At 43.6% G+C, this 27,198-nt stretch overlaps 1 protein-coding gene across 1 annotated transcript in view; it reads left to right on the forward strand.

Annotated features, from left to right (window-relative positions):
* LOC147259791 (single-stranded DNA-binding protein 2) overlaps positions 1-27,198 on the forward strand; it is a 59,636-nt gene that overhangs the window by 29,891 nt on the left and 2,547 nt on the right. The window contains exons 3-16 of the mRNA XM_086205977.1: positions 2,059-2,120; positions 3,138-3,222; positions 20,854-20,943; positions 23,637-23,696; positions 23,781-23,847; positions 24,564-24,634; positions 24,721-24,788; positions 26,074-26,122; positions 26,202-26,237; positions 26,314-26,368; positions 26,455-26,525; positions 26,702-26,780; positions 26,906-26,934; positions 27,023-27,121. Coding sequence (XP_086062103.1) covers positions 2,059-2,120; positions 3,138-3,222; positions 20,854-20,943; positions 23,637-23,696; positions 23,781-23,847; positions 24,564-24,634; positions 24,721-24,788; positions 26,074-26,122; positions 26,202-26,237; positions 26,314-26,368; positions 26,455-26,525; positions 26,702-26,780; positions 26,906-26,934; positions 27,023-27,121 — 921 coding nt within the window. The remainder of the gene's footprint in view (positions 1-2,058; positions 2,121-3,137; positions 3,223-20,853; positions 20,944-23,636; positions 23,697-23,780; positions 23,848-24,563; positions 24,635-24,720; positions 24,789-26,073; positions 26,123-26,201; positions 26,238-26,313; positions 26,369-26,454; positions 26,526-26,701; positions 26,781-26,905; positions 26,935-27,022; positions 27,122-27,198) is intronic.

A 27,198-nucleotide genomic window follows, 5' to 3' on the forward strand; every position in this document is an offset into this window, starting at 1 on the left:
TCTACACTTTCCAGATGAAGCCGGAATAAAAATGCACACGTGTCCTGACCTGAACTGTCTGAGAATTGTGTTTGAGCTGAGCTGCAGCCAATTAAATGTGAAAGATGAGGGATGTCATGCCCATTCTGCATCTTTTCGTACCATTTGAGCAATTATGACAGTAAATCTGTCATGGTGCATATGGAAATTGCTGCCTCATGTTTCAAGTTAACCAGTGTGTTTAATAGAATTCTTAACTGAGACCGAGAGCATGTGAGATAAACAACGGGAAGCACTACCCCGACCCACAAAAATCTTCAAAGCAAGGCATTCCTTCTCGAAGTCACTGCGTCTGATCTGCAGCTGAGGTCAGGACAGTCTGATTGAAAGTGCAGTCATTCTGTGTTTCCTGTTATTTTAGCGCTGGTTCTCACTGTTAGTTAAACACGCACGGCTCAGTATTCTGATTCTTCCACACATATGAATGAAGCGAATTCTAAAGATGTCAGAAAAGTGATACAAGCATGTTTATAGCGGGGAGAAGCAGACTAAACAATCACGTCATAGTGAGACGGGAGTCTGCCTGCAGCTGCTGTTCATCGTGCGTGCGTGTGTGTGTGTGTGTGTTTGTGTGTCTTTGAATCTATCAGTGTGCAAACATAAATCAGGCCTATCGAGCACTCTGGGTGATGTCAGCGCTGTGTTAGTCACTGACCTTGACTGGGGTGTTAAAGCACATACTTAACCCAAGTGATTGTCAGATGGTGTGTGTCTGAACTCGTCTTCGTTCTACACTTTTCTGACATTGGAACTATTCACTGAAACTCTTCCCTAAACAACAATTGCCTAATTACATCTTGGCAACAGTTACCAGGCAGAGCAGAACTGTCAAGCTTTGGATTCCATCGCATAATGAAGCAATGTGTCGTGATGTCGGTTGGAGAAATATTCAGAGTTCTGTTCGAACAGCTGGATTATCTTCTTAGCATGTAACTGCTGGTCTAACATACCAACTGTACAATCACAGCCAAAGCACCGGGCATCCAGGCAACTAAGAAATGCCTGAGTTGTTATTGGGGAATGTCCCAGCAAGTGAAGAGCTCAGCGCCACGGCTTCCTCCAGGAAACCTGCTCTATCTCTGCTGTCAGATCCATCCATCGTCCATATCGCCTATCCTGTTCTGGATCACGGGGGTTGGACTTAGTCCCAGCTATCACGGGACAATAGGTCGTGTACACCTATGGCGGGCCACACTGTACAACCGTTCACACCAATTTATGGTCGCCAATCTAACCCACACGTTTTGGACGTGAAAGCGGAAGCCGAAGCACCTTCATGCAAAGTTCACACACACAAACCTTCTTGCTGTGAGGTGATGGTGCTGACCATCGCTCCACCGTGCTGTCACATCATCAACCCACAAAAAAACAACACAGGGAACAAAAGATACTCAAGAGATTCCAATTTCAACAAAGCAATGTCAGCTAGTAGCCAGCCAGAAGGCTAATGCCACAATAGCTGCAGGACGGCTGATTTGCTAGAGTAAATGGTGAGACATTTTCAGTTGCAGAAACAAAGTGACGCAGTGGTTTCTAAAAGAAAGAAAGAGGAAAAAAGGAAGAAAGAAAGTAGAAGGTTTTAAAGTAGTTTAGAAGTCAGTCATGAGTGAGAAGAGAAGAAATGCAGAGGATGATAAGAAGTCGTGTATTAACCCATGTGCGGGTTGTATGAAAGCTTTTTGGGCTCCTCAGGCTGGTGCACGTCTCTGACCTCACACACACGCTCTCTCTCTCTCTCTCTCTCTCTCTCTCTCTCTCACACACACACACACACACACACACCCCTCCACCTGCTCATGAACTGACGGGGCTCCCAGACACACATCTACCTCTGAACCTGCAGTGCAAGGATGATGATATAATCACATAATGGCACGTGTAGAAGAATTCCTCTGCAGCCTTGTCAAGTAGATAATTTAGGGTTTGTTTTAATGGTTTATATGATATAAAGCTCCTCTCTTTCTCTTTCCCCCCTTCTCTCCCTTTCTCTCTCTCCCCCCCCCCCCCCTGTCTGTCCAGATCCGATGGGAGAAGAACATCACATTAGGGGAACCTCCAGGGTTCCTCCACTCATGGTGGTGGTGAGTCTCTGTAATTGAAATATAGCTGTTTGTTATATCGTCATCTTATCAAAGTTCTAAAAAAAACAGTTTCTTTTGTGATGAAGAAAATATAATTTTCTTATATTTATTGCCATGATGCTAAGACTGCATCATATGTTGTTCATGATATATAGTAACTGATCCTCCTGTGATAAGTCTCTCCTGACTATTTAAGTGCCATTTGCACGTTCACAGAGGAAAAGAGTAATCGTATTATCACGTGTTTATTCCGGGGATAAATGAAAAATCCTGCTGTTTGCATTTTTTCTGTGGTCTTCAACGTATTGCGCTTTGTAAAGATGTTTTTTTTTAACAATGTTACTTTTATATCACTGGCAGAGCTGCCACAAGTAATCGAGTAGTTGGTTAAAAGAAAATGAATGCCAGTTCATTTGAAAATAGATGAATGGTTTCAGTCTTTTTTTCCAAGCAGAAAACTTTTGCTGCTTCCAGACTCTTAGATGGAAGCATTTGTTATTTTTCTTGTCATTTATGACAGAAAATGAAAAGGCTTTGAGTTTTTCCACTCTTTGATGGACAAAAGAAGCAATTCATATTGTCATTTTGGGTGCTGGGAAGTGATGTGCATTACTTGAATTTTCTTTTACAGACTAAACCAACAGTTCCCAGCCTCTTCAAGGTCCACTTATTCATATTTGTAACGGGCGAGTGTCCATTAAGGAAAAAGAAAAAGGCGTGGAATTAAATCAATCCAACAAAAAAAAACAAACAGTTTCTTTCAAAAGTTATGGGTCTCCATGGGTGGCTTAGGGAGGGTTTTCATTTTTTCGCAGCACCACAGCCTGATGTTAGCAGACACGTCTCCAACTGATGGACTGTTGGATGATTTGAATGGTTACTTATACAGTTTGAACAAATACTGGTAATCCTATCTTAGATAGCGCTTCTACGGTACTAAAATCGTATTTTCCCATCAAGTACTACAACTATCTCATTATGCGGTTATGATTTTTAAACCTCTCTTGTGTTTTCCAGCGTTTTCTGGGACTTGTACTGTGCTGCTCCAGAGAGAAGAGACACATGTGAACACTCCAGTGAGGCGAAGGCCTTCCATGACTACGTGAGTCAGCCGTGATGGAGCTGGAGCTGTCGGTCCATCACCACCCTTGCAAACATGCAGACATAAAAGCACTGAGGGAAAATGTGAAAACTATAAACAGACTTCTGCACGGTCAGGGCAGAGCAGTGGGATGGTTGGATTTGCTCATACTAGATCATATAAAGAGCAACAAGCATGTTGGGAAAAAAAAAACAGCTGGTAGCAAAATGGGTTTACATTTAGGGTGTAAAGTTGTAGATGGGGATCAGTCCCATACATCTACTTCATCTCCAGATCCAAGTACTTGCACGCTTACCATATTGCCTTATTCTGTCTGTATCACCTTCTAATAACTGGTCATTAATCTCTGATCCGAAGGAATCCGTGTTTAATGCAGCTTCCTGTGCTGTTGACAGAATCTACTGCGGCTGGTCCTGAGCTCTTGGAGGGCACTGCAGCCCTGAAATGCGGCAGACTCATATCCACCTCCATTATTGTGAGCAAATTACACTGAGAAGCAGACAGAAGCCTGTGTGGTGGAAACATTGTTTATTCCAATGTTTTGTCAGCGTGTGGCTCCACTTGAGTCAGTCTTGCGACATGCGGCGAGAACTGCCAGCGCTCTCGAAATGTTCGACGGACTGGTGGATGTATGGCTCCCCTCGAGGGAAGTTTTGAGGTGGAGGATGAAGAGGGTCCTTCTCCTGCTTTATATTGTTGTTTTCTCTCTGTAGTCTGACTCATCAGATTTGTCTGCGCTGTGTTTTATTGAGATGTATTGTTAGAAGAGCACAGGTCAGGGGTTTCTGCCTACCCCAGCAGGATCATCCCGCCTGTCGCACGATCTGTGGCTCTATCCTTCTTTCCTTTTCACTTGCAATCCTGCAGAGCTGGCGGGGGCTCTCTACTCTTGCAATTATGTGTGTGTGTGTGTGTGTGTGTGTGTGTGTGTGTGTGTGTGTGTGTGTGTGTGTGTGTGTGTGTGTGTGTGCGTGTGTGTGCGTGTGTGTGCCTGTGTGTGTGCAGGTGATGCTGCTGATGATCAGGGTGATGAATAGGCACTCCTGGGATGAGGCAGCTATGTAATGATGTCATCCGGGTTCTGAGGAAGGTAGCTGGAGGGCAGCACGACCTCAGAGAGGAGAGAGAGCTGGAGAAATTATGGATTGGGGAAAAAGCACAGATAGTAATTCTCGACATGCCAAAACACAAACACAAAAATTATATATACAGTAATTAAATCTAATCATGCTAAAGAAATCAACATTATCTTGTTGTCAGAATCAAGTCAGAAATCTTTCTTAACGTCATTAGAAGCATCTTATTTTTTACATTTCCTGCAGGGATGTAATCAGAGTATTATAATTAGAGCAATTGTAATTAGACCAAGGTCACTTTCAATCAACGGTTCTGATGCTGCGCTGCTTCGCAGATCCAATCAGAGGAACTGGTACCCACATATCTGCCGCTCATTTAAAACACCATGTGGGGACATTGTGGTGGACATCCTTGTAAAGTGACTGCGTTTTAATTTGATGCCAGTGTCACTTTTTTTTTCAGTTTCCTGACTTTGAGACTGATGGAGATTTTAATCAGGCATTTTGAAGGTAATTATTATCAGATAGCTAATTACTGAGTGAAGTCCTAATTAATGCTGGAGAGGAACAGGAGCTCATTCACATTATCTTTGTGTCCCTTTCATTTGATAATTGAAGGGACACGGCGTTTGACTTGATTTGTACGATTATACCAGTTGGATTACCTGCTCTTTAAAAGCAGCTGCAGTGTTATATGTTGATCATATCACTAATTTGGAGGATCTGGTCCTCTCTGACTTCAATACAGTAAATCCAAAGAAGAGAAGAGAGCTGTAACGTTATTGATTTTATCCTCAGACAAGGCTTTTCAGGCATCAGAAAGGCCGTTTACACTTCTGTTAAGTGCTTTGTAAATTGTGTTCTCAGTGGTAAATGAATAGTTTCCATTTGTGAGGGGCTATGATGTCATAAAAACAAGTTATTTTTAAGTTCTTGTGCTCCGGAAATTGCCTTACTAGGAACAAAAGCCAGTTGCCTTTGCTCTTCTGTGTCTCTGGAGTTAATCTGTACAGGTCGTTTCAGGCTTAAGGCTTTGAGTTTGGAACCTGGAAATAGCAGATACTCATGTGAGCTTCATCTTAGCTTTAGCTGCTCTTACTGGAGTATCAAATACACTATTCATAGCCCAAACTTACTGCAGTGCTTCAAAATAATTCATAAATGGAGGAAAGTATGAATGTAATATTTCTGCTGGAACAGTCGACTGGTTTCTTTACCGACGGCAAACTTTGGTTCCAACTCGTTCCTATGATCTTGAACAAAAATATGGTCAAATTACAGCAGAGTGAGAAATAATTAAACCAGTGTGAAATTGCTTGTAAGACCCGTGGAAACAATATCCCAGCATATATTAGCAGCGTTTGTTCTTCTTCATTATGACATTTAGACCTTTTAAAATATTTGTTGCGCCAAAAATTTAAATTGAAATACGAGCGCCCGCATTGAAATTGTGCGACGGGGGTTGTGATTGTTTGTGGCTGTAACTGTACACATGTTCCACAGATGTTGCTAAGTGGATGGTTTTCACAGGCCTTGGATGAGACAGTGCTGAAGTTAGAGGTGCTGACTGGCTGGAAAAATGTGTTTGAGGAAAACTGATGAAAACTCCAGTGACACAGATACCTGACTCCTGATTTCAGGATATTATCAGCGTCTGACAGTTGTACCGGTCGCGTGTGTCCTCCTGATAAGGAGGTGTCTAATAACTGAAGCAAGGCGTTGCTTGAAAACACGGTCGCGCTGGATAGGTGGCGGAGGTTGGTTTTTTTTGTTTTCAAGTGGATGTTTTGTGCAAATGTGCAATGAACTGAACTGATGCTTGAAGTTGTGAAAGCCGGCACTGCTCATTAAGTGTCTGGATGGGTGATGGATTCTCACTGACTGAAGTGTGGTAAATACCCTTCAGGCAACAGGGAGATGAGTGGACTGCTGCACGTGCAGAATCAGCCAGGCCTACAACCCTTAGATTTAGGGAGGGACATGCACGCAAATATTTACCAAACACCTTCTAGAGTCATGAGAAATTTGTTGACACACAATCAAAAAACCCAGCTGGTTGTTGGAAATCCCGATTTGAATGCTCATGTATACAGTCAAGTAAGAATCACCATAAAAAGAAAGAATAGAAATGTCCAAAGTTTAAAAAAAAGCAAACGTCAACAAATAAATGTTTTTCCACAAAAAAAGGGTTAGATATGACTCTGTGTGGTCACAGGATAGGTGTGTGTGTGTGTGCGAGTGTGTGTGTGTGTGTGTGTGTGTGTGTGTGTGTGTGTGTGTGTGTGTGTGTGTGTGTGCGAGTGTGAGAGAGAGAGGGTTTGTGTGTCTGTGCTTGTTTCAAAGGCTCTAATCTAAGACTACATCAATTGTTGGACATTTTTTTTAATCTCAGTTTCCAAATAATTTGAAACCCAAATGCATCCTTAAATCAAAATTCCTGTTATTTTGAGTTTAAGAAAGAATTGTCTTAAGATATATTGAATATCATTGTGGATCGCTGTAAGAACACCCTATTGATGGCGTGAGCAAAGTTCTGTGATTGAAAGATCTCTGATTGTAATTGGGTTGAAACAAAAGCGTTTTTTTTCCCGTCTGAACAAGGTGAAAAAATAAAGATGTCTGCATCAGGGAGGGCGACTGATGGCTGAACCACAGTCAGCAGCTAGGCGGCAGCGTTCTAGGCTAGTATTCTGATCAGGGGGCTGTCCGCTATCGTCATGTCGCATCAGCGGAGGATAGCGGGCAGAACGGTGAGAGGGGATGAAGAGACGGAGGTGAGAGCAAGTCTCTTTGATAGAAATGCACCGATTCACGCTGCCAGACTTTATATTCATGCTGGCTCTCTCATGCATGGAAATGTATTTGCAGCGCCCAATTGATCAGCAGAACACATATTCTGTCTTTATTGTACAACTAACGGGTATTCATGTTTTACACAGAGCGGCATGATTTATTTACTGCCTGCTGCTCTCTCCTATTCACAAGGTTTCACATCATACATATAAATATGTTATACATAGTGACACCGGCCGCCGTCTGCAGTGAGACGCATAACGTACACTATTAATGTGAGCTGTTATAGCAAACATGTTCACCTCGTATCTCACGTGTTTTTTACAATATCCTTTGTGAAATATATAGAAGTATATTTGTAACTTTTGCAAATACTCATTAGAAACCCATACGCGTGGAAACATATCACATAAAAGTGTAATTACAGAGACCAAACAGGAAATAGACCCCTAAAGCCTGACTCACAGACACAGCAGTGTGGTAAAAATTTAATCCAAATGTCGGGAAACAAATCATGAGGGGTAAGGCCAAAACGTGAGCGGGATAAAAGCAAAAGTCAATAACACAAGACAAAAGTCAATGTTACACCCCTGGTCTAGGGGTGCAGGAGCACAGCACAGAGAGCGAGAAAATACCACGAGAGCAATTTATTTATTTGGCTCAGGGTGAACCGAGGCTAACACAACAAACAAGATGTAAGCTAACTCCCAAAAAAGTGTCCTGCCTAAACCCTACGAGCAAAGAAAAGGACAAACAAAAGACAAACACAAAACCCTGCACTCCACAAACCACTGGGAGACTGGTGCGAAGAAAAGTGCCAGATCACCCTCACAGCTCTGTATGATTTTAATGTGCAAAAGCTAAACAAAGCTAAAGCAAGGAACAAGTTAACCCTGGCAAAGCATGCTAGTATGAGCATCTAGCTAACACTGTCAACAGCAGACACAGACTTGACAAAGAAAACCGTGTTCACCAAAGCATCAGAGGATGAGGAGGGGCCACTGACAGCCACCAAACATCTGTCTGGGGCCAGAAAGCTAAATAGCCCCGACCTCCGGGTCAGCCGCTCAGCAGCAGTTCCATTAGTGGATGAGGCAGCCAATCGGAGCTGGAAACAGCCTGAGCTGAACCATCGAGGACTTGTTTTTCAAGGCCGCTGTTGCATTTTTTTGTAATTACGGCCAGCTGCATTAATTCCTTCAGAAGATAATTTACTTCTTACTGGAACAAATTATAAACTGATTATCAGTTAGCTCCTGAATCATTTTCCGTTTTTTTTCTTTCTTGGACGTAACTGTTGTTTTTCAAGACGTAATCAACCTGTGGTCATTCCTGTCCAAGCTCTGGACATTAACAGAGACGCGCCCTCTGGTGGACGTAGTAAATTCGACCACAGCGAAAGACGACTGTAGCAGGAATGTCAGTGAAAGGTCGGTGGCAGCCGATGGAGCCAACACACGCAGGAACAGGAGACTGCTGTTGAGTCTTGTTTCGTGCAGTGTGTTATTGTTGTCTCCATGACGGCAACGGTAATAATTTAAATGCATTTGTGCCTAAACCAGACCTGTCAACCATAGCACTCACACATCATAAAACTTAATTATTTACTTCTGTATCTAACTATGGACAGCGTACTTCCTGAACTTATATGGGCGTCATTTACATGTCTGAAACCGATCCCTGAGGCATACCTTTGGTGGCTAAGTCTGAAAAGTAGGGCCTCTGACCAAGCATATTATCACACTCATACGTATCCTAGAAAATGAGCAGTAAATTCAGTCATTCCCGACTTTGTGTGTGTGTGTGTGTGTGTGTGTGTGTGTGTGTGTGTGTGTGTGTGTGTGTGTGTGTGTGTGTGTGCGCGTGCACAAGGAGCAAACAGAGAGAACCTAGAAACAGAGACCCTGTTGGCTCCAAGCATTGTGGGTAACAAACTGATTCCAACCAGTTGAGAACCAATGGGGGTTGGGGAGACCCCCAGTCTGTTTCCAGGGAAACAGAGCCATTTCTCCTCCTCTGTCTCTCTCTCTCTCTCTCTCTCTCTCTCTCTTATATGCTCCAGTGTTCCTTGGCGGTGTTGAGGAGGAGGGAGATGTGGAGGTGACTCACTGTAACATCATTGCCATGGCAATCAAGAGCGAGCCGAGTGAAGAGGGACTGAAGGGAGAGAAGGATGGATATTTCCATAGGTTCAGATGGAAATGGTTGTCACGATGTAGAGCAGTTGAAAAACAAGAGAACAGCTTATACCCCCCCTTGCCGTCTCCTCGTCCTCGCCGTCATCCTCTCAGCCTATTTCCATCCCTGCTCTCAGTCTTCCTGCTTTCCTCTTCACGTCTCTTATCATCTTTCTTCCTCTTGCGCTGGCCTGTTGCACTCAGCCCTCTCTGGTCTCTGAGGAGCATGTTTTTTTCCTCCGCTGTTTTACGCTGAGTCATGTCACATGTTTGGACACGCCAGAGTAGAGTGTTTATGTGATGTTGACATATGCGCTTCTCGCTCCACTACTGTTGTTGCTGTGTGGCGGACTAGGGCAAAGATGAGGGCCGGGGGGGGGGGGGGGGGGGGTTAAGTAAGGGCAGAGGGAGACGAGGAGGAAGAGGCTCAAACACAGCGTGGTTAATTTATTTGAGGGTTTATAATTCTTTTTGAAGGTTTCGCACATGAAGCTTCTTACAGAGATCCTAAAAAGAGTTGATATTTCCTAAACTTATACATTTTAGGACCACGTCCTGTCTGTCTTGACTCTTGTGTGGCCATTTCATGTTGAAAAAACTAGCGCCCGAAATGGAGAGTGAGACCCAGAAGTTGCAGCAAGGCTACGGAGGGAGATGAGCAGGCGAAAACCAGAATGCTGACATGATTGGTGCATTATCTCTTTGACCCCAACTAACCCCGGCAGGTTTTTTTGCTGTTGCAGACACCCGTATGCTTATCCGGTGCTGTTTTTTTTTTTTTTTAGTGTCTGGCTTTCTCAGGACTGAAGGATGAAGGACTAAAAGTACCCTCTCACTAGTTCTTCCTGTAGCTGGGGATTAATTGTTTTCTATTACACCTGTTTTCTATAAATAAGCTGTCATAGATCACATGATATATAGATGGTTACGAATATGAAACATCGTGACAAAGTGTCCTCTTCATGTCAAACTGTAGCTATAATCTTCCTCCCCTCTCTGTTTCGTCCATCTCCCTTATCTCACCCACTGTCATTGAACCAAGCCAGATAGTGCTGGGAAAAGTGTGGCTCTCCAGCACCCCAGTGACTATCATTTCCAGCTCTGTATCTGACACAGCATCAGCCCACAGCTCCACCTCACATATTATACAGCTCGCCGCCGCTCGCTGTTGTTTACAAGGGTCGATAATGACATCGGTGATAAAAGAAACATGGTCATTGGCCCTCTGTCACTGTCAGCCCCACCTGTAATCAAGCCGTGAAGCCAGGTAGATTAGCATTGTGCTGTCGTTTTAGCTGCTAATCGGCTGTAATGTTACACCAGCATGTGCTGGGATCTCTGCTGTGCTGCTGAGGGCTATAAAGACGGAAACGAGGAGGAAGAGTGTTAATGTGCATGTTGAAAGATAACTATTTCCTGCTCCCGTCATACTGTCATATTGTCCTGTTAGTATTAGTAAGTCCTAGTTTATTACCAAGTACTATACTCATTGATATAAGTGAATAATTCATCACTTGAATTGTTGTTTCTGAGGATGGGGATTGTTTGACCGCCTGTCTTCTTACCCAGTCTGATCTATTTGATGTTACTGCCAGCACTTTTCAGCTCCCAGTTACTCAAGGTTAAGTCTGTTTTCATATCTGTTTCTTATTTTCAGTGAAAAGACGAAAAAACTAAAATGCATCCGTCCGTTTCTCAAGACCACTTCCTGACTCACACGCTCTTCAGATAGTTTCATTTATAAAGTTGTCAAATGGAAGCAACACACAACCAACACTAGAAGTAGAGATGGACTTGAATGCCCAGAAGTTAAATGTTGTACTAAAATACTGCTTTACTAGGGTTGATGCTAATTAAATACCTAATCTAGGTCACTCTCCGCAGATAGTTACTACGTATGGTGGTAAATGGATTAAATCTGGCCTACATGTGAGCGAAATATGTGTAATGAGTTCATTACAAGAGTTTCTTACCATTTGTAAAATATTTGCTTTTGTTGGTCCTGCATCTTCATGCATGACATCACAAGTCATCAACTCCCATACTTAATATTGTTCTGAAACGAGGTTTACAAGCACTTAACAAGTCTGGGTCTCATTTCTCTGGTAATTCTGTCTCGACATCAGTGTCAAAGCAGTCCCAAGGTAGTCAGTTTGAATGAAAATCCGTGAAATCTAACTTACATTTTTACAATTTTCTTTTTTCTTCAATAACACACAGTAATTTCGCTTTTTTAGCGACATTTTCTCAAAAAGGACGGGTAGTATTTTCAGCTGGTGTGGTGGGTGAAGGAGGGTGACTAACGTACTGATTTATATTTTCTTCAGGGATTGTATCAGATTTATACTCACAACTGAAGAGTACAGTTTGGAACTTACTCCATACAGTACAGTTACAGAAACTAAAGGCCCAGATGGAATGGACCATGATTTGCCTTCAAGGAGTTTGAGTTTTTCTCAAGTTAACATGCAGTTACAGGACAGACGTGTGCAGTACTCAGGCAGACACTGTGTGTCCTGGTGTGGAGTTTTACTGAAGGGACCTTGGAGTACCTGAGAATATTTAACCTTTCTACCTTGAAATTGAAAGTCAGTTTTGCAGATGATTGGACATGTTGAAGGATTTCTGGCCGCTGCAGGAGTCCGATACAAAAACACAGAGCGTGCCTATAACAGCTCAGCTAGCGCACATCTGTCTCTCATGCTTTTGTATTTCCTGATAGTTTTAAAATCCTCACCATGTTATAAACTACACTTGTGACTGACAGACGACAGTCACAGCACAATGGAGAAGTCCTTCTTGCTACATTTCCTCTCTCACTCTTGAATCTGCACGTGCTGTGTTTTGCTTTTGTGTTTTGCTCTTGTGCGTGCGTGCGTGCGTGCGTGCGTGCGTGCGTGCGTGCGTGTGTGTGTGCGTGCGTGTGTGCGTGTGTGTGTCATGCACACTGGGAGCATCTCTTCTTTCCATCCCCACCCCCATTCAGGAAGTGGACTAATGGCATTTGAGAGGATAGAGAGAGCGGGAAAGCGGGAGGAGGGATGGAGTTCCTTCCTTTGTGGCTTGTCGTTTGTAGACGTTGGTTTACTGGGGGTGGCTTTGAGAGTAAGTGGGAGCACCCTAACTACTGCTGCCTCCGTCCAAATGTTATTAGCAAATGATGAGCTGGACACAAGCACATAGTGTGTTTGTTTAAAAATAAATGTTCATTAATGTGTGGATGAGTAGTCTGGTTTCCATCCATCCATCCATTTTTTACCACTTACCCTGTTAAGGATCGCGGGGGACTGGAGCCTGTCCCAGCAACCTTCACGCATGAGGCGGGCTTCACCCTGGACAGGTCGCCAGTCCATCACAGGGCCAACACATAGAGACAGACAACCATTCACACTCACACTAACACCTACGGTCAATTTAGAGTATCAATCAGCCTCGTCCCCTCTTGATGTCTTCGGACTGTGGGAGGAAGCTGGAGAACCAGAGAGAACCCACACAGGAACAGGGAGAACATGCAGACTCCACACAGAAAGGTCCTGTGCTCCAGCTGGGAATCGAACCCAGAACCTTCTTACTGTGAGGCGACAGTGCTGACCACTGCACCACCGTGCCACCCAAGTCAGGTTTCCATCTGTGTGTTTTGATGCACTTTTGAAGTGTTGCGTTAAGAAGTTTGAAGCAAATGGTAGAACATGAAAAGTTTCCCAGAAAATTACCCTCGCTTGAGGTGGTCTTCGGGAAAAGTGCGAGACAGAAGCTGAAAACACCTTATTTAAACCAACTCTGACACAGTTAATCTTTAACCCGCATGACTGACCAGCTGTTTCCGTCGCCGTCATGCTCATGATTCTGGCACATTCCCAAACATTGTCTGCACCGCCAGACAGCAGAAACATGTACCAGCTGGTGCTAAGAAGAGGAAGGGAATTCCTTTTTAAGGATGTGGTGGTTCAACTCATTAAGTTTACATGTGAACCAGTGGTTGCTGGCTGGTGCTACCACGCGTTAGCTCATGCTACCACGCGTTAGCTCATGCTACCATGTGTCAGCTCATGCTACCATGTGTCAGCTCATGCTACCATGTGTTAGCTCATGCTACCACGCGTCAGCTCATGCTACCATGTATTAGCTAATGGTACCATACATTATCTCATACTTCCACAGGTTACATCATGATACCACAAGTTAACTCATGCTACCACACATTAACTAATGCTACCACCCATTAGTGTCATGCCTGAAGCTGCTAAAACTCTTGATTTATTCACGCTCACCAATATTGATACTGCACTTTTAGCCACTATATGGTATCAGAATCAGAACAATTCCAGAAATAATTCAAAATTCAACAACAGTGTAGTTGTTTTAGACTTTTTCATATTTGAATTTGCAGGTCAGCCACTTTATTGTGATACGTACTATTACAGTCACATAGGACAAGATTTCGGCCGTCCCTAGGTATGCAGCGGTATATGGATTAAAAAAAAAAAAAGAAAAGATGATTTGAGTGAGATGCAAAGAGTTCCTGAGCGACAGAGAGGTGAAGGAAGCAGACGGAGAGCGAGAAACACAGACAGCCTTTTGAGATTCCTCTCACGCACCTCTGAGTGTCTCTCAGTCTCTGATGTAGAATGAAAATGACTCCCCATTTTCACGCACGCACACACACACACACACACACACTGGCATGCACAAAAAGTATGTATGCATTACACATCCACATTAATGCTGAACACAATCGGTACACATATAGGGATGAAAGAGTTTGAGAGTTATCTCATTAAGTATTACTGAGCCTTAATAGTGATGGGATTAGTGTAGTGTGAATGTAGTATGGGAGAATATCTGATTAGTTCATAGAGTTGTGTGCTGTTGTGTAATTGCACCTCTGCTACAATTCCCTCAACAAATGTTTGCATTTTCCACAGGAAAGCACAGCGTGTTGTAATCACATCAAATGTTTAGTCACGTTTTGTTTTTTTTGTCTCAAATTGTTCACAAGGAGGCCCCAAACAACACGATCATAATCAAGACAGAGGACGATGGCTCAGCTTTCATTGCAGCACTCACCTCTGAGTCCCGTGAAATCAACAGTGTTCACTAAGTAAAGCGGGGCGGTCCGATAGTATGACCTTTGACCTATTTAAGGGATTTAAAGTGCCACGTCTTAAGTTCAGATGGCTTTGGGGTGTGTCCGATCCATCCAGCTCCATTAAACCAAGAATATCCGTGTGAAATCAGTGCATCGTGCAAGGGGTTGTCACCAGTCCTTAAATTAATCATAAGTGTCTTTCCGCCTCAACACAAATCTAATTAGTACATTTTTATTAAGGTGGCGTGTCCGGGGACAAACACTTTTTACTTTTTTTGCTGTTTAAGTCTCACTCGTTATTTGCTGCATTTAGGGACGTTACTGCACACATGAAAATGTGACAACTGAAATTAGCCTCTTGGAAGTAAATCATGCTTGAAATGACAAAAGTTCAAAATCACCCAGAAAGCGCCAGACACACTGCTCCTGGTGGAGGTTTACTGTATGTCGGGGGGGGGGGGGGGGGTCACCGGGGGCGAAGTGCATTTACCTCATGGACAGAATGACGAAAGATTACTGTGTTTCTTTTTGTTTTGTTCGTAGGAGCCTCGGCAGAATCCAGCGCAATAATTAGTCTCAAGAAAACCTGGTTGCTGATGAGGGAGAGGAGATTATGGCATGAACAATTTCTACATCCTTGAAATTGTTGTTATCTGCTTTTCTTCTGCTACACTGATCTCATTTTACCACCTTTTCCGGGCTTTGTGGAGGGCAGAGAACATGTCGTGCACGATGTAGATTCCTCCTGGAGGTGGAGGTTTCAATAATTTATGGAACAAATGAGTTTGCCGGCAGATGCAGGTGTTCATTTGATGACAGGCCGACCCACAGCCTCAGGTTTCATCCTGACCACCTTCACTACACAATATTTACAAGAACAGATGAGAGCATGAATTGATTGTCCTATGTGAGGAGGGTCCACTCGTCTAAATGGGGCAGTCCTATCATTTAAAGTGGCGTTCGTCGCCTTGATCCAGGGTTTTCGTGTTGTTGTTTTTTACGTTCCCAGACATCGCCGGTGTGTTTGAACATTTTCACTGATCTTTCAAGACCTCGAGAGTATTTTGTGCTATGATAATGACAAGACTTAAGATATCAGAAGAGCAAAGCCACTATTTTCATATTTTTTTAAGTTTCCTTGTAGGTGCGTCCATTCTATTTTTTTTTTTAATCAAACTGTACTTGAATGAATGAATGAATGAATGAAAAAAGTAATTTTCAGCTAAAAGCTGAAGAAAACCCATTTTCGTGAAAGTGATGAGGGCAAACCTTAAACTAAACCTGACTCTTAAGACCTAACCAGTATTATGTACCACAGTTTACAACAGCGCCCTCTACCGCATAAGCGTGATAACATACATCGATAGCTGTCAATGCTCGAAAAGAGTTAACTTACTGTTTTAATACCTGGAGTTGAACAGTTCTTAGTGTCAGGTGATTACAAATAAGAGAAAATATATGTATGAATTTATTCTCTTCCCCCCCTAAATCTTACACACAACCACTTTAGAACTCCTCTGATGAACTCAAAATGCAATGTATGTTATTTTCTCCCATCTTGTGCTTTCATGGCCCCTCTGCTCTCCTCTCCTCTTCTTCTTTCTAAAACATCTTTCCTAACACATTTTCCATCTTGTCTCCTCTTCACCTGCTTCATCCGCAACTGTTTTTTTAAACCTTATTTTCCTCTTTTTTTAAAATCTCCGTTTCTTGTCGCTCCTTTAATTGACACTTCCACTTCTATCGCCTTTTGCCATCTTCCCCTCTTTCCCTCCTGTCTCATCATCCCTCCTCCTCTACTTCCTCTCCTGCTAGACGGGTCCCTTTCCCTCCGTTCCCTCACTCTCTCTTGTTACATTTATGTGATGTGTTGATCATGATTGTAATGATGATTATAGTGAAGCACATGTGGAAAATGGCCCTCATGACACCTTGATTATGACGCTTCCATCTGGAGGACCCAGGCATAAATAGACAAACAGCTCACGGCTACGTGTTGACGCTTCCATTCGCACGCTAACATACGCGAGCGCTATATCTCATTCTTCCTCTCTTTGCCTTGTCAGCAAAGTGTAAACACTGATGTGTGAGAAGTGTAAATGATAGACTCATTAAGAGTGTGTAACAATCTGCGTGTGTTTCATGTTTAAAAGGTTAAGAGCTGGAATGTGTTGAGTTTGGCTGAGGATCAAGCGAACACACAGTCACGTCCAGCTCAGTTACACGGCGATCACCGCTGTTAGCGTCACTATTATCACCTCTATTATCAGGGGCTGCCAGGGTAAAGGTCTTGCCACATCAGCATTTTTAGATTTCACTCGCTATTGGCAGTGGTCTGAGTAATACTAATGAACATAACTAGCTCTTGGGAGATAAAGGTAATCAGTGTTACACAAAGAATCCTGAGCTTTTTCTTTATTATTGAAATAATCATTAACTGTAGAGAAACAAAGTGGTGTTAGCCCACAAATCTTTAATCTTTATCTTGTTACATAGTAACTGAGCCTGCTTGTTTGGTAGTGAGTGCAATCGATAACCAACCGACTGGTGCTGGATGAGTACCATACAACAGATACATATTGGCTGATCCTCATGCATAAACACATTCTTTTAGCATAAACAGATATTGAGATAAATCACTTTGACTTGACATTAAATATTTGAAAATAAAAAATCACCTTATAATGGAAAAATTATGCAGTTCTAATAATATTTCTAACTTCACTCCTGCAGATTTGTTCCACTTCTGTGCAGCAATTTCTTCCTACTAATTGTCTATATTTGCCAATCATCACAATCTTTCCAATAAAGTAATACTGTCCAAACTAGTCCAGCTCAAATTATTACATAACCCGAGCTTGTTTTCTACACTGTTAGGCATGTGAAGCTTTCATTTCTATTCTTATTTTTTTCAGTATTCATATCACCAGAAAATATGCAAAATGGGGCAGTTTGCCCCTTAAGCCCAATTTCTTTTTTGGTTGGTTTGGTTTTGGTTTTGGTTTATTTTAACATTCGCGTCACAAAGGGAACAGAGAGCTACAACTGGATAAGAAGCCAAGAAACAGCCTCTTGTGGAGTGATAGTGCGTCAGCGATCGGCCGTCAACAGCAGCTTTACTTGTACGTTCGTGGAAACATTTCCTCTCTCGTACTCAGGTCTGACGGACTGCTGGAAAGTTCCGGGAACTGAACCTCTGTGGAGTCATTTGCACCTCCAGAGTTGTTGGAGGGGTATGTGGCAGTTTTTACTAATCGTAGAATGCAGCCGCCTGACACGACCCCGGACAGAAATATGACGTGATGATGTAAGAGCGACAGGACGGCAACAAGCGTGACTGCTCCCCTTTGTGGAATCACACTTGCTCCCACGCAGTTCCACATCATCTCTGTGTTGCTCTGATTTCAGAGAGTTGTTACACTTACTGTTGCTGTCGTTTAACATTTATTGCCCTCAACTCCTACATTAGACATGCAAGCAGGTCCGCCGATGGGCCGCAACGTCAAAAAATCACTTACAACTGAAGTGATTAACATCGAATATCCTGTTACAATGGTGAAAAATAAAAGGCAGCAAGTTAAGTTTTGGAAAGATTAGCAGCTGTGTGACTTTGACAAGGCGATGGCTGCGTCAGAGCCTCAACGGCAGGTCTTGTGGTGTCTTCCTTGTGTGCAGTGGTCAGCACCTACTGTACCAAACGCGTTCTAAGGAAGAGAAACTGCCGAGTGCAACTCCCATTGATGCTCTAGTGGGAGCGAACGAAAACCAATCCTGCAGAAGAGCTCACAAATTCATGAAAAAACGGAACTGCTGAGAACGTCTTGGTGTCAGAACACACCAGGACTCTTTCAGCAGTCTTGTGAAGTCCACGTTAGCTTGTTTGGCAGCACAAAGGGGGGACATACAAAACACACAATGGACAAGACACGATTCGGACCTGTGGGCATTTGCTGCCAAAGTACCTTGTTCGGTTTTTGAACTATCAGAATGGTTTAATTAACTATTGGTCATGAAGGTCTGTAGGTTGTAGAGTCAAAGTTTCACCTGTCAGTGACTGCTCATAGATACCCTGTCAGCATGATGGTCCTGTAGGGTTCCCAGTACCAGCGTGCTGGCATTGTTAGCGCCAGCCCTCACGCTCGGACCACTAATGAACCCCCAGCTTCACTCAACAACAGAAACCCAGCAACTAGCAGTCAGGTGGTGTGATTGCAGGGCAGCTACACCAACTCATAACCGTAGCCCATAAATGACGGCGAGGGGGTTGTGGTCGCATGAGGCCAGGTGTGAATGAACATTCTAGACTTTTGCAGAAAGAAGCTTCTCATCCTGCCTCATCCTGATTCTCTAATGTCATTGGAGTCCATCTGATCTGTTCTAATCAAGTTAATGTTGTTTTCCATCTACGACGGGTGGAGCCAGTTTTGGGGCGAGCAGACATTCTGGTGTGTTTTTTTGTTGTGTTTTTCTTCTCCCTGTTGCTGTATTTGGAAAATGCTGCTTTGTCAGCAGGTCAGGTAGAATTTTTCCTCCCCCAGTTTCTCTTTTCCTGCACAAACAAACATGAAGTGCACTCACACACCCACTGGCACACACAAACACACACACAAGCACACACATATACACACACATAATCTCTGCTTTGTCCTCATTTCTTCTCTCTCCCTCCCTCTCTGTGAGCATGAAGGCAAACTCAGCAGACCTCCAGGCTGCCAGAGAGTAAAGGCATTCTGGGTAATCCAGAAGAAGGAAAAGAAAGTGAAAAAACTCACCAAGTTGCACTCTTTGTGCAGTGCAAGATGTTGCACACTCACACACACACATACACATGCACGCACACAGACAAAAACAAAAGCGTGGAATGTGGACTCAAGCGTGGAAGCACAATTTCCATCCATGTCCATCTGTAGCGGGGACGAATGCAGCTGCAGAGTATAGAATGTGAACGCTGCGCCGCTGCTGAACATGAACAACGGCGAGATATAAAGAAAGATGAAGGAGGATGAGGGAATAGTGAGGGTGGTCTGCTGGAGCAGAGAAGGATACAGGCGTGTCGTCAGTCTGCTTTTATCTCGGCTCTGATTAAACCTTGTTCCTGTCTGACCTAAAAAGTCAGCTGGCGGAAACTTCAGAGAGTGTGGGTGAATTTCACCAGAGCTCTTTACACCCGGCTGATGCCTTCAGAGAGGGAGAGAAAGCAAAGCTGGGAGATCAGAGAAATAGAACAGAGAGTGGGCAGGTTCTGAAACAAAAAAAAAAATGTTCTGGTTTCGTGTGTTCACTGTTCACACATCGCCATCCAAGTCTTCCTCACTGCACCCTGTGCTCCTAATGAGGCTGAAGATGAGGTGGTAACTTCGAAGTACAATGGCACAGGAAGCAGACGGAGGCAGCGCTGAAATGTGCCAGCGCCGCCCGTCTGGAACAAGCACAACAAAAAACATGAGGTATAAAAATAAACCTGTGCAGGGCAGCATGGCAGATCAGGAAATATCCCACAGAGCACAGAGAGAGAGAGAGGGAGAGAGAGAGGGCGACGGGGGAAGACCTCTAGGTTGACTTTCTGTTTATGTGTGTTGGATTCTTGGCTTCCTGACTCTGTTGTATCGTTGGTGAAGAGCTCCTGTATTTTTACTGCTCAGTAAAAGTCCTGGATTTAAAATGTTGCGTAAGTTACTTATTGTGTTGCCTAACAACACGGGGGCCGCTGGTTCGGTTCCTCGTGCTGCCTCCGGCTCGGTCAGTCGATCGGTCTTGTCTGTGAGTGGGAAGCTGCATGAGGGGATGCGTTCTGGTCAGCCAGTGCCTCCCCTGGTGACTGTCCATCAGGTGAAAAGAAGGCAGCCCATGGTGCACCCCAGTGCAGCAGAGGGGGTGGAGCAACCAGCACAGCTTGGTAGTGTAAATTTGGGAGAAAAACCAGGGGGGAGCACAAAAAATAGTTGTCATTTTTTCTCATAATGCAGAGGAAGTTCCCTGTGATTATGATCTACTCATTTATTACTACAACTTGTGTATTAAGGTGTAAGAAGACATTTCCTGCTGCAGTTGAAGTCCGCTTTACTACGTCTTTGGTTCAGAGGAAAGGAAATTTCAAAATAAGACTTATTCCTTGCCCATCCTCCGAGACAAAAATGAGCTCTATTGGAGTTTTTGACCAAATTCCAGAGAAATGGCCTTCAAATTGTTTCAATCTATCCTGATTTAAGATCTTAAAGTTCTTTTTTTCTCCTTCACTGCACTGACCTTTATTTGTCCAGCTGATCTTGGAATAACAGTAAGATCCCAAAGAAAACTTGAGAGGCTTGTTAACGAGAAATTTGTCTCAGCAATCGAATGTGATTCTTAAAAAATGGAAGACAGAAGCCTCTCATCAAGTGTTTTAATACTTGTCTTTGATCTTAAATTTGGTGTGTGTGTGTGTGTGTGTGTGTGTGTGTGTGTGTGTGTGTGTGTGTGTGTGTGTGTGTGTGTGTGTGTGTGCGCGCGCATGTAGAGTGCTGCAGCAGCTCCCAGCCCTGTCCTTGGGAATCTTCCCCCAGGAGAGGGCATGCCAGTGGGGCCCGTCCCGCCAGGATTCTTTCAGGTATGTGGTTCACGGACACACGCGCACACACACACATGCACACACACACATGCACACGCGCACTTGTATGTGATTGTATGATGCAGCCATTTACAGTATCTTCTCTTCAGGAGATGTGCAGAGTTCGAACCAGCTGCCGCTCTGACTCCCAGCCTTGTGTTGCTGTGTACGAGGTCTCAAAAAATACATTTTATCCACCACATAGACGGTGACCTGAATAAAAAAAACCCTATGGAATCACAACAGACAGTCTCATAACAGACAACTCTTTCTTCTGGCTCTATATTTTCAACCGTAGCACTTCCTGGTCACGCAGCAAACTGCACTACTCCGCAACAACATGGTACGATTGAAGCAGCTGATCTTGGGTGCTGCGTGCGTAGGAACACGAAAGAAGCTCAGACAAAGGCAAGGGCCGTCTGATGTCGAAGTAAAAACACTACAAATATAGCATACGTATGTACAGATATTGACGTTTATATGGTGGATCAAACAGGATTCTTTTCTGTCTACGGCAGCGATACAATGTTACTGCCCCGGGCTGTCTGTGGGGAGGATGCGTTGACTGACCCACATCTGTTGAAGATAAGACTCGTACTACGGATGACTACCTCATCCAACCCCACTTCAATAAATCTGAAATATCCCTATAAGACTCTTCCAAGCACAGTATTTGATAAAAAGGATTCTGGGTAAATTCTAGCCTATATTTCCTCCCGAGGCACTTCCTTACTACTGTACCTCACTGTTGGTGTTTTTTCCCTCTTCACTCTCCCTCCCTCGTTAAAACTGCACTTCTTTAATGTTTGCTTCCTCTACACACATCTGTAATCTGTGTTAATCTGTGTCTGGGTGCATGATTTTGTGGGCATGTGGCAGTGAGAGGTAAATCTGACAGATATAAACTCAAACATGCAGCTTGGCCTGGGATCATCTGAGAAGGACTCTGCCAGCTGTACATTGATTAAGTGTTGTTATCAGTCAAACTCAGTGGCTCGTATCTGACATGCAGATCAATAAGCCTTCATTGGCCTTTCTCAGCTCCGCTTTCCAAAAAACTCCCTGTTGAGTCCAGGCAGCCTTTTTCCACCTCGTTCTGAAGATCAAGTGTTCTTTGAAGAAAAGGTCTTGTCAATAGTTTTACTGTTGGTCAGACAAACGGAACAATTACCAGACCTACAGGCTGAAGATTTTATGATCACCTGGATTTTATCAAAGGGGGAAAAAAAAAAGAAAAAAGAAGCAGGTCACAGATAATTTCCGATTTTAGCCACTTTTTTTTAGTCATTTGCTCCCAAACACTCTCTCCTCAATTATTTGCATCTTTAAATGGGAACAAATGAATCCTTATTGCAGACCTGAATGTTTCTGCATTCCTTTGAAGGATCTAAAGAGGTTGATTGCTCTCTAGTGGCGTGATGTGAAATTTGTTTTGTCGGACTTTGCTGACCTTCCTGGTCTCAGATCAGTGTCACTGTGCGAGTGAAGATAAGTAAACATCCTTTTTTTTAAATTGAAATTATCAATAATAAATGTGATTCTTTACATTCTCGCGCTGTCCCCATGAATCTATTGTGAATAATTTCCTCTGCTGCCATCTTGTTAAAGGACAATAAATCTAAAAATATGCTGATACATGCAATAGTTTGGGTTTTGTCCTTAAATGTGTTTAAAGAAGCTGTCCGGTGGAAGGGACATCTTTTCATACATGTGAACGACTGCCACATTGTAGACAGCGAGGCATTGAGGCGTTTTGCAGAGTTTATTGTTGTGTTTTAAGCCGGGATTCACAGCCAATTCTACATTGAATGCTCCTCTCTGTGCTTGCAACTTTTTTTTTTTTTAAGTCAATTACATGTAGTCGTTTTTTTTCCGTTAAACGATGTGCTTCTGGCGGAGGAAGTCACTTTCTGTCACATAAATGACAAAAACGTTCAAGACAAGATCGTTTATATTTATTATCATTAACATTTTATGTTAATTTAACCTGGTCAGCACACGTAAGTGACAGCGACGTATAACACGGAACCAATACTTATTAGAGGTGATACCAATGTGGCGGCGCTGTGAGATCATCCAAGACTCTGTTGACAGAATCAATCTAGATTCTCAAGAATCTTCAGGCTGCATGTTTCCTGATGATCGAATGAACATTTGTCGAGTTAATCGGGTCAGTGAACGTGGACGCTGAGATTTATTGTTTTTATAGTGAGAAGGTGCTGTTGGCGAAAGAGCTGAAGAATTCTGCTCACAAAGAAAACAGTGCCACCTGTCTCCTCGCACTCGAGCGAGCTGCACGCAGTCTGTTCTCAAAAAGTTATACAACTTATTCTTGCAAGTTATCAATCGTAGGGAATGGTAAATGTTTCATCGAGTCGGTGTAAACGTCAGAGCAACCACACGTGACGTGAGGGGGAGAGATATCTCTGCATCCTGATTGGCTGATCATAAATGACACCCAATTAAAGATCGAGTATCAGTTTAACACATGGATACTGCTATCAGAGATTTCACGGGCGTTTCTCATGACAGTTGAATCATTTCTTGAATTATGAAGTCAATTTTTTAGAATATTTCCTGTAAAGGTGCTCCCCTCTCAGTGGTCATCTGTTGATTTTGATGTTTGTCCCAGCATCATTCTGCCATGCGTGTGCGTGTGTGAGGTCTTACAGTGTCTGTTCACACTCTTTCAGCCATTCATGTCACCTCGATACCCTGGAGGACCCAGACCACCCCTCAGATTACCGAACCAGGTAAGAGCCACAGTGACACCTTCAGGCAGCAGAAGGTAACTGTCAGTACCTGTGAGATGGTGATGGACCCTCTCTGATCTGCAGGGGCTTGGAGGGGTTCCAGGTAGCCAGCCTATGTTGCCCAGCGGAATGGACCCCACAAGACAGCAAGGTAGGGACACACAAACACCACCGCAGAGATGACGGAAGTGTAAAGAGCGTCCACATTCACATGGCTGTGACACACGCCTCCATCACAATTAACTCTGCCGCCGGAACCAATCAATATTTCCATCTGAGTGACATCACCGATCAGAGAACGATCCAGGACGAGCTTTTGTGTTCTGCTTCTCTATTTCCATGAGATCCAAGACGGCGGAGACAATAGTTGTTAGAAGGATACATTTACCGTTAGTTCTGGTGTCAGGGGATTTGTTGGTAATCATAAAAAGATAAGTCTTATCCTTTATATTCACCCACATTTACATAAACTAGTCACTCCTGCAGACATCATATAAATTATGCATCAGTAAAAAGCCTCAGGATGTTCATTTTTATTGTCTAACTTGACATTAGAAAGAGGATGTTGTGTAACTGGAGCGAGTGAAGCTGATGTCCTGAGGGTTGGAAACGCTGCAGCGTGCAGACAAAGGTGTAATATGCAAAACTGTGCCAAGTGAGCACATTTCAATTTAGTCAGCTTGAAGGAAGCTGATAAGAGTCCACACGGCAGGCTGCTGATTCCCGTCTGGTCCTGAATCTAACATCACAAGAGTGGCGTCTGACGTTCACTGGTTGATGCTTGATGCGACTGTAGAATAAAAAGAGAAAAAACACCCGGAAGTAACCGCCTGCTCCTTCTAACGTGACCCCCTTTCAATGCTGCAGGACATCCAAATATGGGCGGACCAATGCAGCGGATGACTCCACCTAGAGGCATGGTACCGCTAGGGCCCCAGGTACAAGAGCAGATCTGTGTGGTTAATGACGTGTTTGGGGTTTATGTCTTGGATGATGTAACTTGTGGCTTTTTTTTTTTTTTCAGAACTATGGAGGCGGGATGAGGCCACCGCTAAATGCTCTGGTTGGTCCTGGGATGCCTGGCATGAATATGTGAGCGTTGGCTACACACACACAAACACACGCAGGCAGGCAGGCTGAGGAGAACAGTCTTTAGTAGTTTTCTTTCTTAAAATGTAGATGAACTCCCTCCCTCGCTCAGACAGACCACATTAAGCACCGAATGTTCTTAATGTCCCTTCTGTACCTTTGACGTTCCACCCACCTGGATGTTCCTGGAGTTGCACGAGCTGGTTTCTTCTAGCTTGTCATTTTTTGTGTGCATATGTGTATGTTTTTTTGTTTATTTTTACTTGTTATTCCCATCACCTCTCTGGCAACCGAGAAATGTGTTGTTGCCAACTCAGCCCAGATGAATTGGGAAGAGGGAACTTGCCAAGAGTAGAAAGCTAAAACTCGTGCGTGTGTGTGCTGTGTGCGTGTGAGTGTGTGTGTGTGTGTGTGTGTGTGTGTGTGTGTGTTTGTGTGCGTGCGTGCATGTTTAACTAGATCAGAAGGTCTAAACACTGGACCTTGGGGGGGTTGTGGGGTTCAATATGCTTTGCAGAGCCAAAATGATGTGTTTGAGTATTAAGACCTGGTTTTAGGGTTGGAGTGAGCGTCCCTGAGGGTCAAGCTCAGTGTTTGGGTTGGTTAAGGTTTTGTTGAGATGGTTAAAGCAATACTTCACCTAACAATCATCATTTGTTTATGAGTTAAGTACAGTCAGATGTCTTATTTCCCGTCTGTGAGTTCTTTGTGAATCCTGACTGGTGAAAACACTTCGTACTTGTTGCTGGGAGCCAGTAGAGACAGAAGATGAGCGAAGGTAAAATTTCACAATAAATCTGTTTGCAAATTCTCAAACACGTTTTCCAGGATCGTTGAAGTCTCCTTCATTCAGCCAAATGATTGATCACACACGAGCACTTTGATTAAGAGCTAAAACTACCTGGCGACAAGGGGACTCAGGAAAGAAACGTAAGCATCTGGCGCTGGTGTTGGCCAGTGAACAAGCTGGCTTATTGATCACACGACTGGATTATTCTGGTCTGTTCATTTGAGAGTTTGTGGAAAAAAAGTTTTTGGGACAGTTTTGTTGTTGTCAACCTTTGGTCTCCATCGACTTCCAGCAACAATGATGCAGGTTTTTTGGGTTTTGTTTTTTTTTTGTCAAACTCTGGATTCACAAACAAATCATGCAGAGGAAAAAAAAACCTTGTAGATGAATTGAAGACATTGAACAGTGATTAACTGATAAACTATTCGTCATTTTGTGGGTGGAGTATCACTTCCATCTTTGGGGACTGATATGAATGAATGTTTGTGTATGTTCCAGGGGTCCTGGTGGTGGTAGGCCCTGGCCAAATCCTCCAAACTCCAATTCTGTAAGTGCTCAACCGAACGCACCCAGCAGAGTTCAGCCGTGGTTGTAATAGTGAGGTGCATTTCCTCTGTGTTTTCTAGACTCCGTACTCTTCCGCGTCTCCAGGCAGTTATGTGGTATGTGACCAGTTTTAACTGCTAACTACGTTCATGCAAGAAATAAATGTTAACTGTATTCAATCTGTAATTTCAGGGACCTCCAGGAGGAGGGGGGCCACCCGGGACCCCAATAATGCCAAGTCCAGCAGGTAAAATATGTGTGTGAATATCTGTGAATACATAAATTTATGCTCTTTCATCCTCTTCCAATGTTTTTGTCTGTTTGTTTTGTCAGATTCAACCAACTCTGGCGACAACATGTACACAATGATAAACACAGTTCCTCCAGGGGGAAGCCGACCAAACGTGAGACTTGACTTCTTCCTGTCTGCGTTTAACCTTATCTGAGTCACGCTGCTATGGAGTTCGAGGGTGAATTAGCTTTTTTTACCTTTGTGTGTGTGTGTGTGTGTGTGTGTGTGTGTGTGTGTGTGTGTGTGTGTGTGTGTGTGTGTGTGTGTGTGTGTGTGTGTTATCCTCAGTTCCCAATGGGTGCAGGAGGTGACGGTCCTCTGGGGGGCTTGGCTGGAATGGAGCCTCATCACATGAATGGATCATTAGGTACAGAAATATATCCCATTAGTGTTAAATCACTGAATCGGACTGTTTTTAACTAATTGGTGTTAATTGGCTGAGCACATTCATTCAGCGGCAGTTTATCTTATTTATGTGCTTTGTCATCTCAGGGTCTGGTGATATGGACAGTCTCCCCAAGGTATGAAAGCCTCATATTCCTACAATTTAGATATCTATCTACAGTAGCAGTGTTTATGAGATGCCTGATCGTGTCGGCCATCACGCAGAACTCTCCGGGTAACCTAAGTATGAATAACCAGCCAGGAACCCCGCGGGAGGATGGAGAGATGAGTGGAAACTTCCTTAACCCTTTTCAGAATGAAAGCGTGAGTCATTTGTTGTCTTCTGTGTGTAATTAGAAGGTTCTTGGTGGTTGTTGATGACTTTTATGAATATCCTTATC

This window comes from Aulostomus chinensis, chromosome 6 (assembly GCF_037954235.1).
Source record: "Aulostomus chinensis isolate RoL2024-O1b breed Wild chromosome 6, RoL_Achi_v1.0, whole genome shotgun sequence".
Classification (NCBI taxonomy): domain Eukaryota; kingdom Metazoa; phylum Chordata; class Actinopteri; order Syngnathiformes; family Aulostomidae; genus Aulostomus; species Aulostomus chinensis.